Source organism: Dacryopinax primogenitus (assembly GCF_000292625.1).
Source record: "Dacryopinax primogenitus strain DJM-731 SS1 chromosome Unknown DACRYscaffold_1, whole genome shotgun sequence".
In the NCBI taxonomy this organism is placed as follows: Eukaryota; Fungi; Basidiomycota; class Dacrymycetes; order Dacrymycetales; family Dacrymycetaceae; genus Dacryopinax; species Dacryopinax primogenitus.
Window position 1 is genome coordinate 995,621 of NW_024467198.1, and position 13,841 is coordinate 1,009,461.

Below are 13,841 nucleotides of genomic sequence, written 5' to 3' on the forward strand. Positions count from 1 at the left end.
GGGGAGGTTAGCGGCGGTGGGGCAGGGGGGAAGGGGAGGGGAGGCGTACAGCGCTATCAGTGTAATTGAGCCCCAAGAACCTAGCCACGCCAACCTGGCCCGCATCCACCGGTGCCAAAAGCGTCTCCACAGTCAAGACCCTCTGTGTCACATACGCATGCGCGTCTAGAGCTGACGTGCCAGAGATCTCGAATGCCTTTACTGGTTCATGGTGGAGGAGAGCGAGGCCGACGTCTTGTGCAGGGTTGCAGGGCTGGCCGATGTGGATCTTTAGACCGCGGGACTCTGTTGCTGTGAACCGGATAAGACGGGTCCATGGTTGTGGGGTGTAAGTGGACATCTCTCTGAGTATGGATGGGGAAAGGATGGAGGGGATGGAGGTGTCATCCTCTAGCAGGTGGAGTGAATTTATGCATTTCATGAGATATGTGGTTTGTAACTGCATTACCCGTAAGATAGTGGAGGTGAATTAGACCGATCACTCCTCGGGCTGACATCTAACCGGAGCAGATCGGCATCTTACTCTCATCACGTGATATAGAAGGGACGCGCCTTTTTGCATTTTGACTCAACATTGACAGCCATCCATTGACCATACAGCACATTACACTCATAATGCACGCTGTCATATATACAGCTCTGGACGATGTAAGTATATCACTCTATACTCGGACTACACTCACAACACCCAGATCACTTCATCTAGAAGCTCACATTCAAGGCGGTATCGTGCACTCATAACCCTCGACAAACTATTAGCAGACGTATGCAGGAACACACAGGAGTTACACAAGTTTAGATTGGTCCAGGAATCGTTTGAGACGAACAGTACGCAATTCATATCATCCCATGCCCCACGCTCACAACGATGACCAGTCGTATCCCGACTCTTATCCTTCCTCGCCCTTTCTCTCCTCCAGCTCGACACTCTCTCCTCTCCATCCCTCTCAACCCCAAGCACCCCTTCCCGTTCGCACCACCACTCCCGCTCGCACTCCCCTTCCCCCTCCCCAGACGCGGCAAACCTGAACAACAGCATCATCCTCTCCCTCCAGCTACTGCAGGGCTGCGCCTTCCTCCACCCCCAGTCTAAAGCTTACCTGGGGAGGAAGGCGCCGCTTCAGCTCTTACTGGATATTTTGCTAGCTTCGAGACCGCATCATGCGCCTATTGGAACATCGCTCTTGGCTACAGATAGCCGTGCGCCCTCTTCGGCTTATCCCAGCCCTTCACCCGTCCCTCTCTCACCACTCGAGCCAGCTCAACAACCTACCCAACCCTCCCAACCCCAAGCACAAGGCAAACCAAGCATAGCCCTCTCAATCCTCGACACCCTCCTGTCAATACTCGTCGACTCCCCCCCCTCTCTCCGGGCGTTCGAGGCCGCCTCTGGCCTGGAAGGGGTGGTGAGGACGCTTAAGAGGGTGGGTGTGCCTAGGGAGGTGAGGATGCGCTGTTTGGAGTTTTTGTACTTTTATTTGTTGCCTGAGGGGCCTGAGGCGGAGGGGGCAGAGGGTCCCGAGATGCTGGACGTACACCGACTGGGAGGGAAGCTCCTCGAGGGGGAGGGGTGCAGTCCTTCGCCACTCTCAAGACCTCCCACTCCCCCGCCAGCAACAGCAGTCCCTCCCCTAACAAACTCCCGGTCATCCAGCGCTTCCTCCTCCAGTTCACTCGAAACGACCGCTTCCGCTTCTGCGGGTAGGCCCTTCCCGGTGAGAGGGAAGCTCGCTTTTGCACTGGAAGCGGATGGGATAGGGACGGGGATAGCGGTGGGGACAGGGGTGGGGATGGAGGGGTTCGTTCCTGCTACGCCTAAGAAGAAACTGGCCAGGATAGGGATGGGAACACCGAGACATCCTGGTTCTGCATCTGGTTCTGCACCTGGTTTCGGTCCCGGCTCTGGGACTGGGACCGGGACTGGGATTGGCACTGCTCCGGGCTCAGGTTCAGGAGCGGGAATGAGGCTAGGCACTGGGACGGGAAGCCGGACAGGGACGGGGACGGGAATAGGCAGGGAGCTCGCGGGAAGAACGGTGCCCAGTCTGGAACTTACGACTCCCGGGAAGGGGAAGGGGAAGGGGGATTCCCTATCTTCCACTTCTACTCCTGGTGGGATGCGCGGTTTGGGCTTAGCAATTGTGGAGCGTTCTCTGGTCGATCCCGAGCGCTCTTACCCCCGAGAACCCGGGACAGGGGCAGGGAGGGAAGGAGCCGGAGGGGCAGGGGTGATGAGAAGTACGGAAGAGAAGAAGGAGAGGTTGGGCGCTTGGTTGGGGAATGTGGACCAGCTTGTGGAGGGGGTTAGGAGGGCTGGGGTGTGGGCTTGAGCTTGATTGCTGCACTTGGGGCGAGGGTGAGGGAGGGAGAAGGAGGGAGAAGGAGGGTTGTTGGAAGGTTGTTGGAGGGTTGTTGTTATATTACATGGTATAATGTTCTTACACTACTGATTATGCCTACAATTTGTTACACTTTCCTTACACTTTCCTACTTACTCATATTATGGCATGGTATGTTATGTTGTTCACTTGCTCCTCCTCTCATGCCAGACGCGTCCCTGAATTTACGCGTTCGCGTCCTTCCCATGTCATGTTCATCAATGTCCACTCACCCAGGAATACTAATGACACCCATGTCTTTGTTAGACCTTTCCTGTCCCCTCGCTTGGCCTTCGACGAGCACTAGCACTGACTACCCACTGCGGTGAGCCACCTTTCACCAGCGAAAGTCGGGTCTGATAAGCCTTAGGCAGAGGACGGGCGAATCCCCTAGGGAGACAGTACGCCGCCTATACTGGGAAACACTCTGGCTTCCCGAGGTGCGCCCAACCCCTACCAAACACTAAATAAGGAACAAAAGAGTGAGAGTGCTAACGCCCAAATGTAAATGTAGGAACTTGTCGCTTTGCAGTCTGTAGTGCCCGCACTGCGCCGTTTGCCTGGGGGAGTGTTAGTGGATCATTTGGGAGAGGTGTTCTTGCCTTTGGACGGGATTGAGAGGAAGTATAGGGTTGGGATGCCTTTTCTTCTCAGCGCTCAGACTGGGGCTGGGGCTGGGGGGGAGGCGGAGGCGGAGGCGCATGAACTAGGACAAGGGGAGGGGGAGGGGGAGGAGGTGCGCATGATGAGGTTCGTTTACAAGTTGAGGGAGCGGGCGGGGGTGGGCGGGGGTGGTGTGCACGAGGGAGGCGGAGAGGGGGACGGGGAGGAGTTGGAGGAGGACAGGGAGAGGGATAAGAGAGAATGGTTTGACCAGCTTGAGAGACGCGAGTACGTCTTTCCCCTCCCCTCCCCTCCCCTCCTCCTCTACTGACCAGAACAAAACCAACAGAGTACAGCTCCAACTCCTTCTCCGCTTATTACAAGTCACCCTCCCCCCCGCACGTTCTCCCAGGAAACGTAAGCGCCCCTCCCCCTCTCACGCGCACGCACGCACCCCCGTAGAGGAAATCGACATCCTCTCCGACAGACTAGCGATCTGGCATGCCCTAGGCTCCGTCCTCCGTCCCCCTCCCGGACCCGGGAGTACCCAGGCAGAGGCAGGGGAAAGGGAAAGGGACTGGGTGACAGCGTGGGCCGAAGATGTGCTTGGACCGTTGTTTGACGGCACGGGGGCGGAGGGGCTCGTCAGGGGGTTTAGGGAGAAACTGGATCCTACGATCTCTCCTCCCAGCTCGCCGGTGTCTTCCTCTGGGGAGGTCGTGCTTCCCCTACCAGTACCGGGAGCGCTCGATCCTGACACTGCGGCCTCGAGGAGTGGTTCCTTTACCTCGGTCAACCTCGGAGCAGGAGGGGCAGGAGTAGGAGTAGGAACAGGCACAGCAGCAGCAGCAGCAGCAGGGTACAGACGAAGCATGTCCGTCTCGAGCACCCAGTCTTCCCGGAGCGTCATCAGTGTGAGCGGAACGCGGACAGGGGTGAACAATAGCAAGAACTGGGCGGGGAAGGAGGTGAGGATGGGTAGGCGGGCTATTGGGGGTGCGAGACCTAGGCAGGCGAGCTGTGAGTCCCCTTTACTCTGGGTGCTGAGGTTTGACTGACGGTTGCTTGTTGCTTACTGTAGTGCCCCCTGCTCCCCCGCCCCCGCAGCCTGCGAGACCGTTCAGACGCGCGGAATCCCAGATGCTGGTCATGTCCACTCCTGTGAAGAAACCGATACCCAGACCAGAACCATCCAGCGCTGACGAAGTGATGGAGACGCCGCAAAAGGGAGTCTAAGCTAATCTGTATTTCGGTTCATTTTGTACTATCGGGGTGTACGCCATGTACTAGGATATCGATAGGGAGATCACAGGCCGCCAAAAGCGATAAACTTTGTGTTCATGTACTCGTCTATCCCGTGCGGCCCGCCCTCGCGTCCCAGCCCAGATTCCTTCACTCCTCCAAAGGGGATCACAGGCTGGGAGATCATACCCGTGTTAGCGCCAACCATGCCCACCTGGAGGGCCTCAGCGACTCTCCACACCCGGCCCACGTCACGGCTGAAGAAGTACCCGGCGAGCCCGACGTCCGTATCGTTCGCGAGCCGGATCACTTCCTCCTCCGTCTCGAACTTGATCAGCGCTGCGACGGGACCGAACGTCTCCTCGTCCGTGACCTGCGCGCGTGGGTCCACATCAGCAAGCACCGTAGGCTCGTAGAAGAACCCTGGGAGCCCCTCGGCCCGTTTGCCCCCAACGAGGATCGACGCGCCCTTGGAGACAGCATCGTCTACGTGCCGCTGGACTTTCTCGATCGCCTTCTCGTGGATGAGCGGTCCGTGCGTCGTCTCCTTATCCATGCCGTTACCGATCTTGAACCCGTCGACTTTCTGAGCGAGGCGGGAAGCAAAGTCGGCGTAGACGGAGGAGCTGGCGCGTGTTAGTCTGATGTGCTAGGAGGAGGTTGAAGACGGACTGCACGTAGATGCGGTTGGCGCAGACGCAAGTCTGGCCACTGGCACGGAACTTGCTGGCGATGGCGCCCTCGACGGCTGCCTCGATATCCGCATCGTCGAAGACGATGAAAGGTGCGTTCCCGCCGGCCTCGAAGGACACCCTACGCGATTCATGAGTAAAGGAAGGAGAGAAAGTGTCACAAGCCCACTTCTTGAGACTAGTTGCCGCCTGGCTCATGAGCAGCTTCGCAACCGGCGTACTGCCCGTAAACGAGATCTTCTTGACAGTCTTGTTCTCGCACAGCTCCTTACCGACATCTTTGAGATGCACCTCGGTCGGGACGACGTTGATGACCCCATCGGGGACGCCGGCGCGCTTTGCGAGCTCGACAAGGGCGAGCGTGCTGTAGGGCGTCTCGGAAGGAGGCTTGATCACTGCCGTGCATCCGGCCTAGGAACATGCTCGTAAGGTTCTGCACTTTGGTGGAGGGGAATAAAGTACAGCGAGTGCAGGTGCCAGTTTACGGCCGATCATAGCCGAAGGGAAGTTCCAGGGCGTGAGAAGGGAGCTAAGTTTTTGTGAGATTTGTTCCTTTATGTTGATGGGTGTCACGTACCATACACCCACAGGCTGCTTCACGACCACATTGCGTAGACCGATCATAGCCGAGGGGATCGTCTCTGTAGCATATTAGCCCAGAATGAGGCAGGTGAGATGTTGGACGTACGGCCATAGGTTCGGATAGCTTCTTCCGCTGTTGACTGGTCAGTGCAATGGTCAACAATGTCTCTAAATGTGCGTACCAAACCACTCGACAAAAGATGCGCTGTACGCATTCTCGCCCCTGGCCTCGGTAATGGTCTTGCCATTTTCCGCAGTCTGGAAAAGTGTGAGGTGAAGTACAGGCGACGCTGGACAAGACGCACGAGAATCATCGCCAGGTCCTCGGCGTTGTCCTGCATGAGCTTGTAGAGCTTGAGGAGGATATCATGTCGTTCCTGCCCCGTTCTCAGCACCTCCACCATCCCGTCAACACTGGGCAGAACGTACCCTTCCCGTCGTCTTGCTCCAGGTCTTGAACGCCTCACCTGCGATGTCGATGGCGCGCTTCGCCTCTTCGACGCCCATGTCCGCTACGGCACCGAGCTCCTCCTGCGTCGCTGGGTCTACTCACACATGAGCGTTCAACCTACAACATTCGCAAGACGAACTCACTAAGAACTTTGAACACCGCCTTGTCTTTGGCGTCGACCCATTGTCCACCGATGAAGCCCTGGTGCTTGAGCAGGCTGGCATCCTTCAGCTGCAGCTTTGCGACGGTAGCGTAGGTCATTGCGGTCGCCCAGTTAGCTCGACAACGAGATTCCAGCAGTGTATGGAGGCGAACGCGGCGCAGAGAAAGGCCAGTAATGGGCATCCTGTTCTAACCCGGTGGTTGGTCCGAGTGGTAGGCTAGCCGGTCAGGTGGTCGTCGACTGTAAAGAGGGCAATTGGCTGGGAAGAGCGGATGATGATGCGCACATTATGTGAAGCGAACGGATGTACCTGGGGTTTTGACGTACTTCGCTTAGATTAAAACTGAATTGATACAAAATTATGATATCAAATTCAGGGATTTTCGGCAAAGGTGTTATACAACAAATATTAATTGGTATAACATCGATGAAATGCAGTGCATCTAATAGAGAAGAGACATCATTTTTTCCCTTTCCGACTCTTTGCCGTGGCATGATCGTCTGTGTCAAGGAATCCGCCGAGCTCCAACGCATCCCGGGCAGCTTGGTTGATGTGCTATTGCATTCGATCAGTGTTTGATCCGTAAGAGATGGGAAAATTACCTTGAATCTGTCCGCTCCTAGTAGAATTCCACCGAAATAGCGCGTAACAATGACAAGAACATCTGAGAAGTGTCAGCTCCGATCAATATATCTGATCGTTTGAGGTACGTACTGTTCACGTCCTAGTGATTACAGAGTCAGTAACTAGGCTCGACGATCGCATGTACACAACACACCAATATCTGCAGCAAATGAGCTATTCGCCCACCAGCGGCGCTCTCCCCATCATCATCATTGTCTGCATCCATCAGTGATGATCCCGGATACTGCCGGGGAACTACCTTGGTGAAGGACGTTGCCAACCTGACATCGCCAAGCGTGAATTACGGGATGTGCTGCCTGGTTGCAGTCAACAACAAGCTTAAGTCTGAGATGGTGCACGTACCCTAGCTATTCGCCGGTCTGACATGAGGTACGCAATCACCGGCGGCACCTGGCTAGCTTTCAGTGACAGCTTCCTCAATAACAGCGTCCGCTTACCTGGGAAGGATGTGTGATCTTACACGCCCTGCCGACGAAAACGCTCTTCCGGTCAATGATCGGTTCAGCCACGATGAGCTCTATCCCGTCTGGCAGCTCTGCTGTCACCTGAACCTCCATCGGAACCCTCGGGGCTGGTGGCTCTTCCCTCGCCTTGGGGGTCTCGCTTCCCGTCTGACGTTCTCGCTCCATTTCCCGCTGCACAGCTAGAGCTTCCCCTCTCCCCTTCTCTTCTTCGAACCATCGTCCTACCCTTTCTTTCGTACTCTCCACTCCATCAAACACGGCGACCTCTCCGAGTCGGAACTCGACTCCGTGTGCCTGGGAGAGGTAGGTACGGAGAACGCCGCCGAAGAGCTGGGAGGTGACTGGGTAGGGACCAATGTACTTGGAGAGGAGTTGGAGTTGCGGGGGTGTTGAATGTGGGTAGGTTTGAGGGAGGGTAACAAGTAGACGTAGAGAAGTATCTTCGTAAGGCGGTGATAGACTGGATGTTTCCTCAACGCAATTCATTGGGAAGTACCGTGGACATACGAAGTGACGACCTCGTAGCGAATTGCTTCTCCCGGTGCCCACTCCTTTGCCCCATTCCCATTCCCATTACCCTTCCAAGTTCTGATCGAGTTCTCCCCATAGATCGATTGTAGAGCTAGCTAGCCACTTTCTTCTCAGTTCCCTTGCCAGGTGTCAGGGAGGGAAAGGAGAGGGCAGCACCTTCCAGCTCTGCCATGACCTCTGGTTGCTCTGGTTCGGCTTCGTATACTTGGGAGATGAATACAGCTATCTCTGAAGCATAATTTCGATATTCCTCTTCTGTGTGCTCCATGATTGACCAGATGGTGAAATCGAGTAGAGTCGTCAAAGGAATAGTAGAGGATAACAACCCTTATTATGGACATCGCCACTACAATTTTGCCCTATTTTTCCTTGGTGTTCTCTTGTTCCGAACGACCATATCATTGTTCAAATTATCAGAAAAAGTACATCAAGATGGCTGCAGAAACTCCTTCATTCGTACTGCCGGAAATGCAGGACAATCCTGATGGATCGTGGGGGCCATCGACGTCCCAAATCCCTACGCAGTACAAGGAGTTAGTTCGAATTTCATCATGACATCTCTCAGGCTGATGTTAATCGCTCAGCATCCCTTACGCTCCCTACTCCAAGTCGGACAAGATAGGTCGCTTCGCCGACTGGAACGAGATCGAAGCTCGCGGGACGACGCGTGATGGCGGAGCTGCCGCTGGTGCCCGGCAAACTCGCCGGTACCGTGAAGGCCCAGCGGCGTACGGCGCCGGCGGTCCTTCCGCGTTCTCCTACACGCATGCAGAGGATGATGCCTCGTTTTCCCTCGTGGATAATAAGAATGTTCCTGCGAAGCGGGCCGGAAGTGCATTTAACAGGGGCGGTGGACGGGGCGGGCCAATGCGTAACCAGGTCGGGCAGAGAGGGCAACCTGCCCAGCGCGGCGGCTCCCAGCAGCGTGGAGGGGGCGGATACGCTGGTGGAAGGGGCGGTAATAGGGACTACATTGGTCGTGGTGGTATGAGGCTCGGCAGGAGGGGATGGAGAGACTGGGAGAAGCCTGGCAGGTCCAGGGAGAGCTCTATCCCTATCGGCCCAACGTGGAACCTCCTTGAGGAGATCGACTTTTCCAGGTTGGCTAAGTTGAGGCTTGACGTTGATACGTCGTCCACCATGTGCGCTACATTTTCAACTTGTCTGAATAAGGACGCTGACATTGGACTAGCGGCACCTACGGCAAATTGCACTGCTACGACCGTACGTTTGACCGCATCTCCACCAAGACCGAGCGCGCGCTGCAGATCGGCAACAAGATCAGGTATTATTCCACGACGTCTGATGACCCGGTCATCCAAGAGCTCGCTGCCAAGGATACGGCGACGGTCTTCGCGACGGATGCGATCATCTCTCTTCTCATGTGCGCGTCGCGCTCTGTTTACCCCTGGGACCTCATCATCAACCGCGAGGGAAACAAACTCTTCTTCGATAAGCGCGATGGCGGTGGGTTCGACACCATCAGTGTGAACGAGAATGCGGCAGACCCGCCTGCAGAGAAAGAGAACAAGGACGACATCAACAACCCTGCCGATCTGGCGCTGGAGGCGACGTATGTCAACCACAACTTTTCGTTCCAGGTCGTCAAGGAGGACCAGCAGCTTGCGTTGGACCACCCGAATCCCTTCTACGGGCCGGAGGAGACGGATCCTCTCGCTTCCTGTGGTTATAGGTACAAGACGTTCGACATGTCCGTCAATGATGAAGAAGACGTCAAGCTCTGCCTGCGCACGGAAGCCGATGCGTTCCTCCCTAATTCCCAGGGCGGAAAGAACGATCTCGTCAGCATCAAGACACTGTTTGAATTCGATTCGCGTGCGCAGGGTGCAGGCGGTGCCCCCGACTGGAGGACGAAGCTCGACAGCCAGCGCGGTGCGGTCATGGCCACTGAGATGAAGAACAACAGCTTCAAACTTTCTCGCTGGGCCGTGCAGGCTGTCCTTGCCGGAGCGGAGTCGATGAAGATCGGGTATGTGCATTTTCCTGCATCTGCTAGCGTTGGCCTAACCGAGCTTGCAGCTTCATCTCTCGCGCTTCTCCCCGCGATAACACGCGTCATATCATTCTCGGCTCGGCAACAATGCGCCCTATGGACTTTGCAGGACAGCTGAACATGTCCATGGCGAACGGCTGGGGGATCGTGAGGACCATCACGGACTTGTGTATGAAGCAGCCCGATGGTAAGTATATCCTCGTGAGGGACCCAAACAAGGTGAGTCAATCTACGCTGCACATACATACCATTTGTGCTCATGCAAATGCAGCCTGTCATCCGCCTCTATGCTGTGCCGGAGAACACTCTTACTGGTGAAGACGGTGAGGAAGAAGGGGAGAAGATCGACGAGAACGATGAGGAGTAGTCCTATCGCAACTGAGTACCAAAATGTGCTTAGGGATACGAGTTTCATTACAACAGTAGGTAGTCTACGTCTGCGACGATAGCAGTATCTCAACCGCTCTCTCCGTGGTATCACTGTCAATGCTATAAGGATTCTTCTCCTCTGTCAAGTGCACATCACTAACCTTCGCTGCAAAGCCCCTATCACATCCTCTCGCCTCGCATCGGGGAACATACTCGCCACCTGGGCGATTTCCGCCTCTGACGGCACTCTGAGCCCTAATGGTGTTCCCTGCCCCCTAATCTCCTGTACGATGCTCCTCAGCGTGGTAGGCTGCGTGTCCGGTGTCTGCTGGCCGGGTGCTGCCGGGGTATTCGCCTGCTGCGTCGGTGGCCGTAGGGCAGTCGGAATCCCCAGTCCAGCAGCAACCGACGCAGCCGTCGACATCGTCCGCCTTGTCGGCGCTTCGTCGCCTATTGATGTCCCTCTTCTGGGTGGGCGCAAAGACCCCAGCAAGGGTAGGATAAAGCGCGTGCTGAGCCGGACAATCCGGGGTGACAGTCTGTACGACTTCAACCCGAGTATGTCCGTCCGATACAGTTGCCCGCTCAGAAGGCCTATAGTTCCCGCTACGGCGCTCCCTGGTGATTGGCCGACAAAGAGTTGGAGAGGAAGGATATAGTGCACGCTTTTGTTCGAGAGAGAGACGCCGAAGACGCGGTAGTGGTAGATTGTGGGGACGATGCGGTAGTACTGGTACATGATACTGAAGACGAGGGCGTATGGACCTGAGGGAATGACGTTCAGGCCAATGTTGTGGAAGAGTACGAGGGATGCGAAAGAGAGGAGCGTGGAGAGGACGGTAGTGACAAAGCAGAAGGACTGTAGAGGTCAGTATCAAAGAGAACACAGGTTGGCAACGTATGCGTACAGCGAACTTGTCACTCCCAAATGTGCGCTCAATGTTCGCCCCAATGAAGAACAGGACATATTCTGCAACGAGAAGGTCGGAAGAGTTGGCAAAGGCAAGTGGGTATATGAACAATCGCCAGTATTGGTGGTCACGCCAGAGATGGGGGATGAGCTGCAGGTGCATGTAGTACTTGATGTCGAATAACGCCGCCGCCAGAGATGCGACACCACATACTATCATAATGCCTGTTATTTAATTAGTGTTAAATACTAGTTTAATATTGAATCGATAAACCTTCTGTAACGGGTGCATGATGGAACGACATTGCAGAGTCATAAGTGTGAACTGACAATGAACCCTGACAACATTTCGAATTTGTACTTTTTTCGGACATTTTCTTTTTCAACACTACACAGGTCAAGCTGGCGTCTGCACATCCTCTCGCTGCGCTCCTGCAGCACTACATTGCTACAGACGATGCTGCTGTCTCCTACCTTCCCAGTACCCTCTCGATTCTGAGCCCAACAGCGTTTCTCCCATCCTCACATCTCGCAAAATGGATCGCCCGCGTCAACTCGCTCGTCACATCGAAGCACAGGGGAGGGAAGTGGGCTGGCATATGTCTGGCTACGAGGACGGCAGAGTGCAGCAAGGATGTTATGGTGGACTGCGCTTCAGGATGGGTAGGGAACGTCTTGCCTACACTCCAGGTCCGTTGATGGCTGGTTTACACCTAACTCGATCCGCTGACGAAACGGGTAACAGAGAAACGAGCCCCTCCCGACTCAGTTAGCGGCGATATCCCTCCTACATACCATATTCACAAAGGCTACCGACATGCCTGAGTTTCTACGTCAAATATGCACACCCAACGTGCCCAAATTCAGTCTCGCCCTGATTTCCCTCTGCGAGAACGCGCAATCTTCATTGGAGCTCAGACTGCTCGCAATGCGCACGCTGACCCGCATGCTTGCGTCATACCCGAATGCGCACCGGAGTTTGCAGACGCAGCTGAACAATATCTGCTTGGCGAACATGAGAGGTGTTTCACTTACGCCCACGCCAGCGGCGCTCCGCCAGGCCTCAGCAGCGTTGTTCGCCATGGTGTGTGTCACGGGCGGGAAGGTCGGCGCGGCAGATATATGGAAGAAAACTATGTTGGGAGCACTCCGCTCTGCGGTAGACTGTGTGGGCATTTTGCGCCGCACAAGCAAACCATTAGGTTGGTGTCTATTTGCATAACACTTCTGAATTCTAACTCTTCTGCAGAACGACTATCCCTGCTAGAACATGTCGAACCTCTGCCCCTGCCCCCCTACCCCGAAGACCCGCTAGAAGCGACTCCTCTCGCCCTAGACCGGCTACGCAGCCTGACATCCCTAATCTCTGCTCTCTTCCGGCTCCCTGCTTCCCGACCTGTGCCCATACCCATCGGTGCGAACATCCAAGTCTGTAGTATGATGCTGAACTTGGCGGAGGATGAGGGGAAAGAGCCGTGGGAGGCTTCTCAGAGGGTCGCGGAGATGGCAGCGCTGGAAGAGATGTGGGCTCTGGGAGGCGAGATATTTTGTATCACCGCTCGGATGTGAGTCGCGTGTTTCTAATGTGGAAGGTTTACTCACGGAACGCAGCGCGCAACTGCATCTTTCGCCCTATCCGTCCACACTGCTACACATCTTCCTGAAACAATTGAAGCAGACCAAGAGCCGGTCAGCATTCTTCTTACTATCCGTGTTCGCACTCTTACAACATATCAAGGCGGCCCAGCTTCACTTTCCTGCAGTGCATCCACGCGCTCCTCATATCCTGCCTCATACCCACCGACCGCCAGTCCACACAGCTGCTCGAAACAATCCTCCCGCTGCTGAATATCACCCTTCCCCCCTCTTCAACTGGGCAGAAAAGCGAGGCGAGGAAGAACAGCAAGAAGAGAGGAAGGACAGCCTATGAAGGTGATGAGGTGTTCAAAAAGCAAGAGGAAACTGTGGATGTGCCTCTGATTATGCAAGTTTGTCAGAGTACGTTTATGTGACCAGCTTCCATCAAAGTTATCCTTGCTGATGCTGGACAGTAATCGCGACGCTTCTGAAGAATCCCCGGACCCCCTTCTCATTCCGCACACTCAGCGTCCGCCACCTGATCAGCGTCCTCCTGCACTTGGAAGACGTACATATCTCAGACCAAGAAAAATCAGGAGTCTGGAAAGCGGTCTGGACTGCGCTGGAGGTGGAGTGGTTAGAGCATGGTGGTGCGGGGGGTATTGCGGTCAACCTGGCTTCCCAGACAATCAGGACCGAAACTGTAAGCACCATTCGTCATTTTCTTATGTTGATCGCTCAGATTCCTTTCAGGCACTGCATGCCTCTCGAGGGGTACTAGAGCGCCTCGAACGTATGTTCCATCCCCGCCTACCCCCACTCCTACGGAACATCCCTGTCCTCGAGATCCTAGGTCTTCAAGTCACCGGCTCTTCCCAACTTCAAGACGCGCAGGCCGCGCTCAACCTCGCCCCTCAGCTCGGGATCGACCTCACTCTCAAGCCGTGGCGCGAACTACCTGATTCCATTCGTTCTTCCGGCCAGCAGCTCCAACATACGGAGGAAAGCGCACCCGTAGTGCAGCCTCAGTTCAAGCCGCCGAACCCTTCCTCATACCCACGATCAGGCCAACCAATGTTCCCGGAGCCGCAGGAGACGAGGCTGCCTGTTCCTCACCCGGTGGTTGAGCCGATGGACGTGGATAGTGGTCCTATTATGCTGCCTTCGATCGCTCCTCCACCATCCTATGGCACCGAAGCTGAAATTAGTCTTCCGGTT

The 13,841-nt window shown here is 55.5% G+C and overlaps 8 protein-coding genes across 8 annotated transcripts in view; 4 read left to right on the plus strand and 4 right to left on the minus strand.

Moving 5' to 3' along the window:
* The window catches only part of DACRYDRAFT_92353 (uncharacterized protein), a gene marked incomplete at its 3' end in the record, with an annotated part of 1,539 nt that extends 1,164 nt beyond the window's left edge, over window positions 1-375 (minus strand). Inside the window, exon 1 of the mRNA XM_040777064.1 lies at window positions 50-375. Within this exon, the coding sequence (XP_040633179.1) occupies window positions 50-340 (291 nt within the window). The 5' untranslated portion in view covers window positions 341-375. The remainder of the gene's footprint in view (window positions 1-49) is intronic.
* A 240-nt stretch (window positions 376-615) lies between these two features.
* DACRYDRAFT_103233 (uncharacterized protein) lies at window positions 616-2,330 on the plus strand (the record flags this gene model as incomplete). Its single annotated transcript, XM_040767728.1, has 4 exons — window positions 616-648; window positions 693-764; window positions 810-828; window positions 877-2,330. 4 exons carry the CDS (start codon window positions 616-618, stop codon window positions 2,328-2,330), a joined length of 1,578 nt encoding a protein of 525 aa, XP_040633180.1.
* Window positions 2,331-2,632: 302 nt separating this feature from the next.
* Window positions 2,633-4,217, plus strand: DACRYDRAFT_103234 (uncharacterized protein; the record flags this gene model as incomplete). The annotated part of the gene is made up of 5 exons (XM_040767729.1): window positions 2,633-2,703; window positions 2,749-2,818; window positions 2,893-3,269; window positions 3,331-4,001; window positions 4,063-4,217. The coding sequence occupies 5 exons, from the start codon at window positions 2,633-2,635 to the stop codon at window positions 4,215-4,217; spliced, it is 1,344 nt and encodes a 447-aa protein (XP_040633181.1).
* Window positions 4,212-6,336, minus strand: DACRYDRAFT_19515 (succinate-semialdehyde dehydrogenase). The gene is made up of 10 exons (XM_040771545.1): window positions 6,092-6,336; window positions 5,927-6,042; window positions 5,803-5,874; window positions 5,680-5,755; window positions 5,604-5,630; window positions 5,493-5,556; window positions 5,378-5,444; window positions 5,085-5,326; window positions 4,896-5,036; window positions 4,212-4,849 (listed from the first exon to the last, which is right to left on the minus strand). The coding sequence occupies exons 1-10, from the start codon at window positions 6,207-6,209 to the stop codon at window positions 4,288-4,290; spliced, it is 1,485 nt and encodes a 494-aa protein (XP_040633182.1). The 5' UTR covers window positions 6,210-6,336; the 3' UTR covers window positions 4,212-4,287.
* A 235-nt stretch (window positions 6,337-6,571) lies between these two features.
* On the minus strand, window positions 6,572-8,020 carry DACRYDRAFT_86056 (imprinted and ancient; the record flags this gene model as incomplete). The annotated part of the gene is made up of 8 exons (XM_040776758.1): window positions 6,572-6,667; window positions 6,715-6,776; window positions 6,887-6,952; window positions 6,996-7,053; window positions 7,100-7,147; window positions 7,195-7,681; window positions 7,729-7,843; window positions 7,909-8,020. 8 exons carry the CDS (start codon window positions 8,018-8,020, stop codon window positions 6,572-6,574), a joined length of 1,044 nt encoding a protein of 347 aa, XP_040633183.1.
* A 140-nt stretch (window positions 8,021-8,160) lies between these two features.
* On the plus strand, window positions 8,161-10,225 carry DACRYDRAFT_73673 (translation initiation factor eIF-3 subunit D). Its single transcript, XM_040776018.1, has 5 exons — window positions 8,161-8,285; window positions 8,337-8,894; window positions 8,945-9,742; window positions 9,793-9,985; window positions 10,038-10,225. Exons 1-5 carry the CDS (start codon window positions 8,185-8,187, stop codon window positions 10,131-10,133), a joined length of 1,746 nt encoding a protein of 581 aa, XP_040633184.1. The 5' UTR covers window positions 8,161-8,184; the 3' UTR covers window positions 10,134-10,225.
* Window positions 10,226-10,277: 52 nt separating this feature from the next.
* Window positions 10,278-11,350, minus strand: DACRYDRAFT_44487 (uncharacterized protein; the record flags this gene model as incomplete). Its single annotated transcript, XM_040774580.1, has 3 exons — window positions 10,278-10,994; window positions 11,044-11,270; window positions 11,320-11,350. The coding sequence occupies 3 exons, from the start codon at window positions 11,348-11,350 to the stop codon at window positions 10,278-10,280; spliced, it is 975 nt and encodes a 324-aa protein (XP_040633185.1).
* A 109-nt stretch (window positions 11,351-11,459) lies between these two features.
* DACRYDRAFT_44452 (uncharacterized protein) lies at window positions 11,460-12,267 on the plus strand (the record flags this gene model as incomplete). Its single annotated transcript, XM_040774576.1, has 2 exons — window positions 11,460-11,735; window positions 11,791-12,267. Coding segments are annotated over 2 exons (753 nt in total), but the record flags the coding sequence as incomplete, so codon positions are not given.
* Window positions 12,268-13,841: the final 1,574 nt, after the last annotated feature.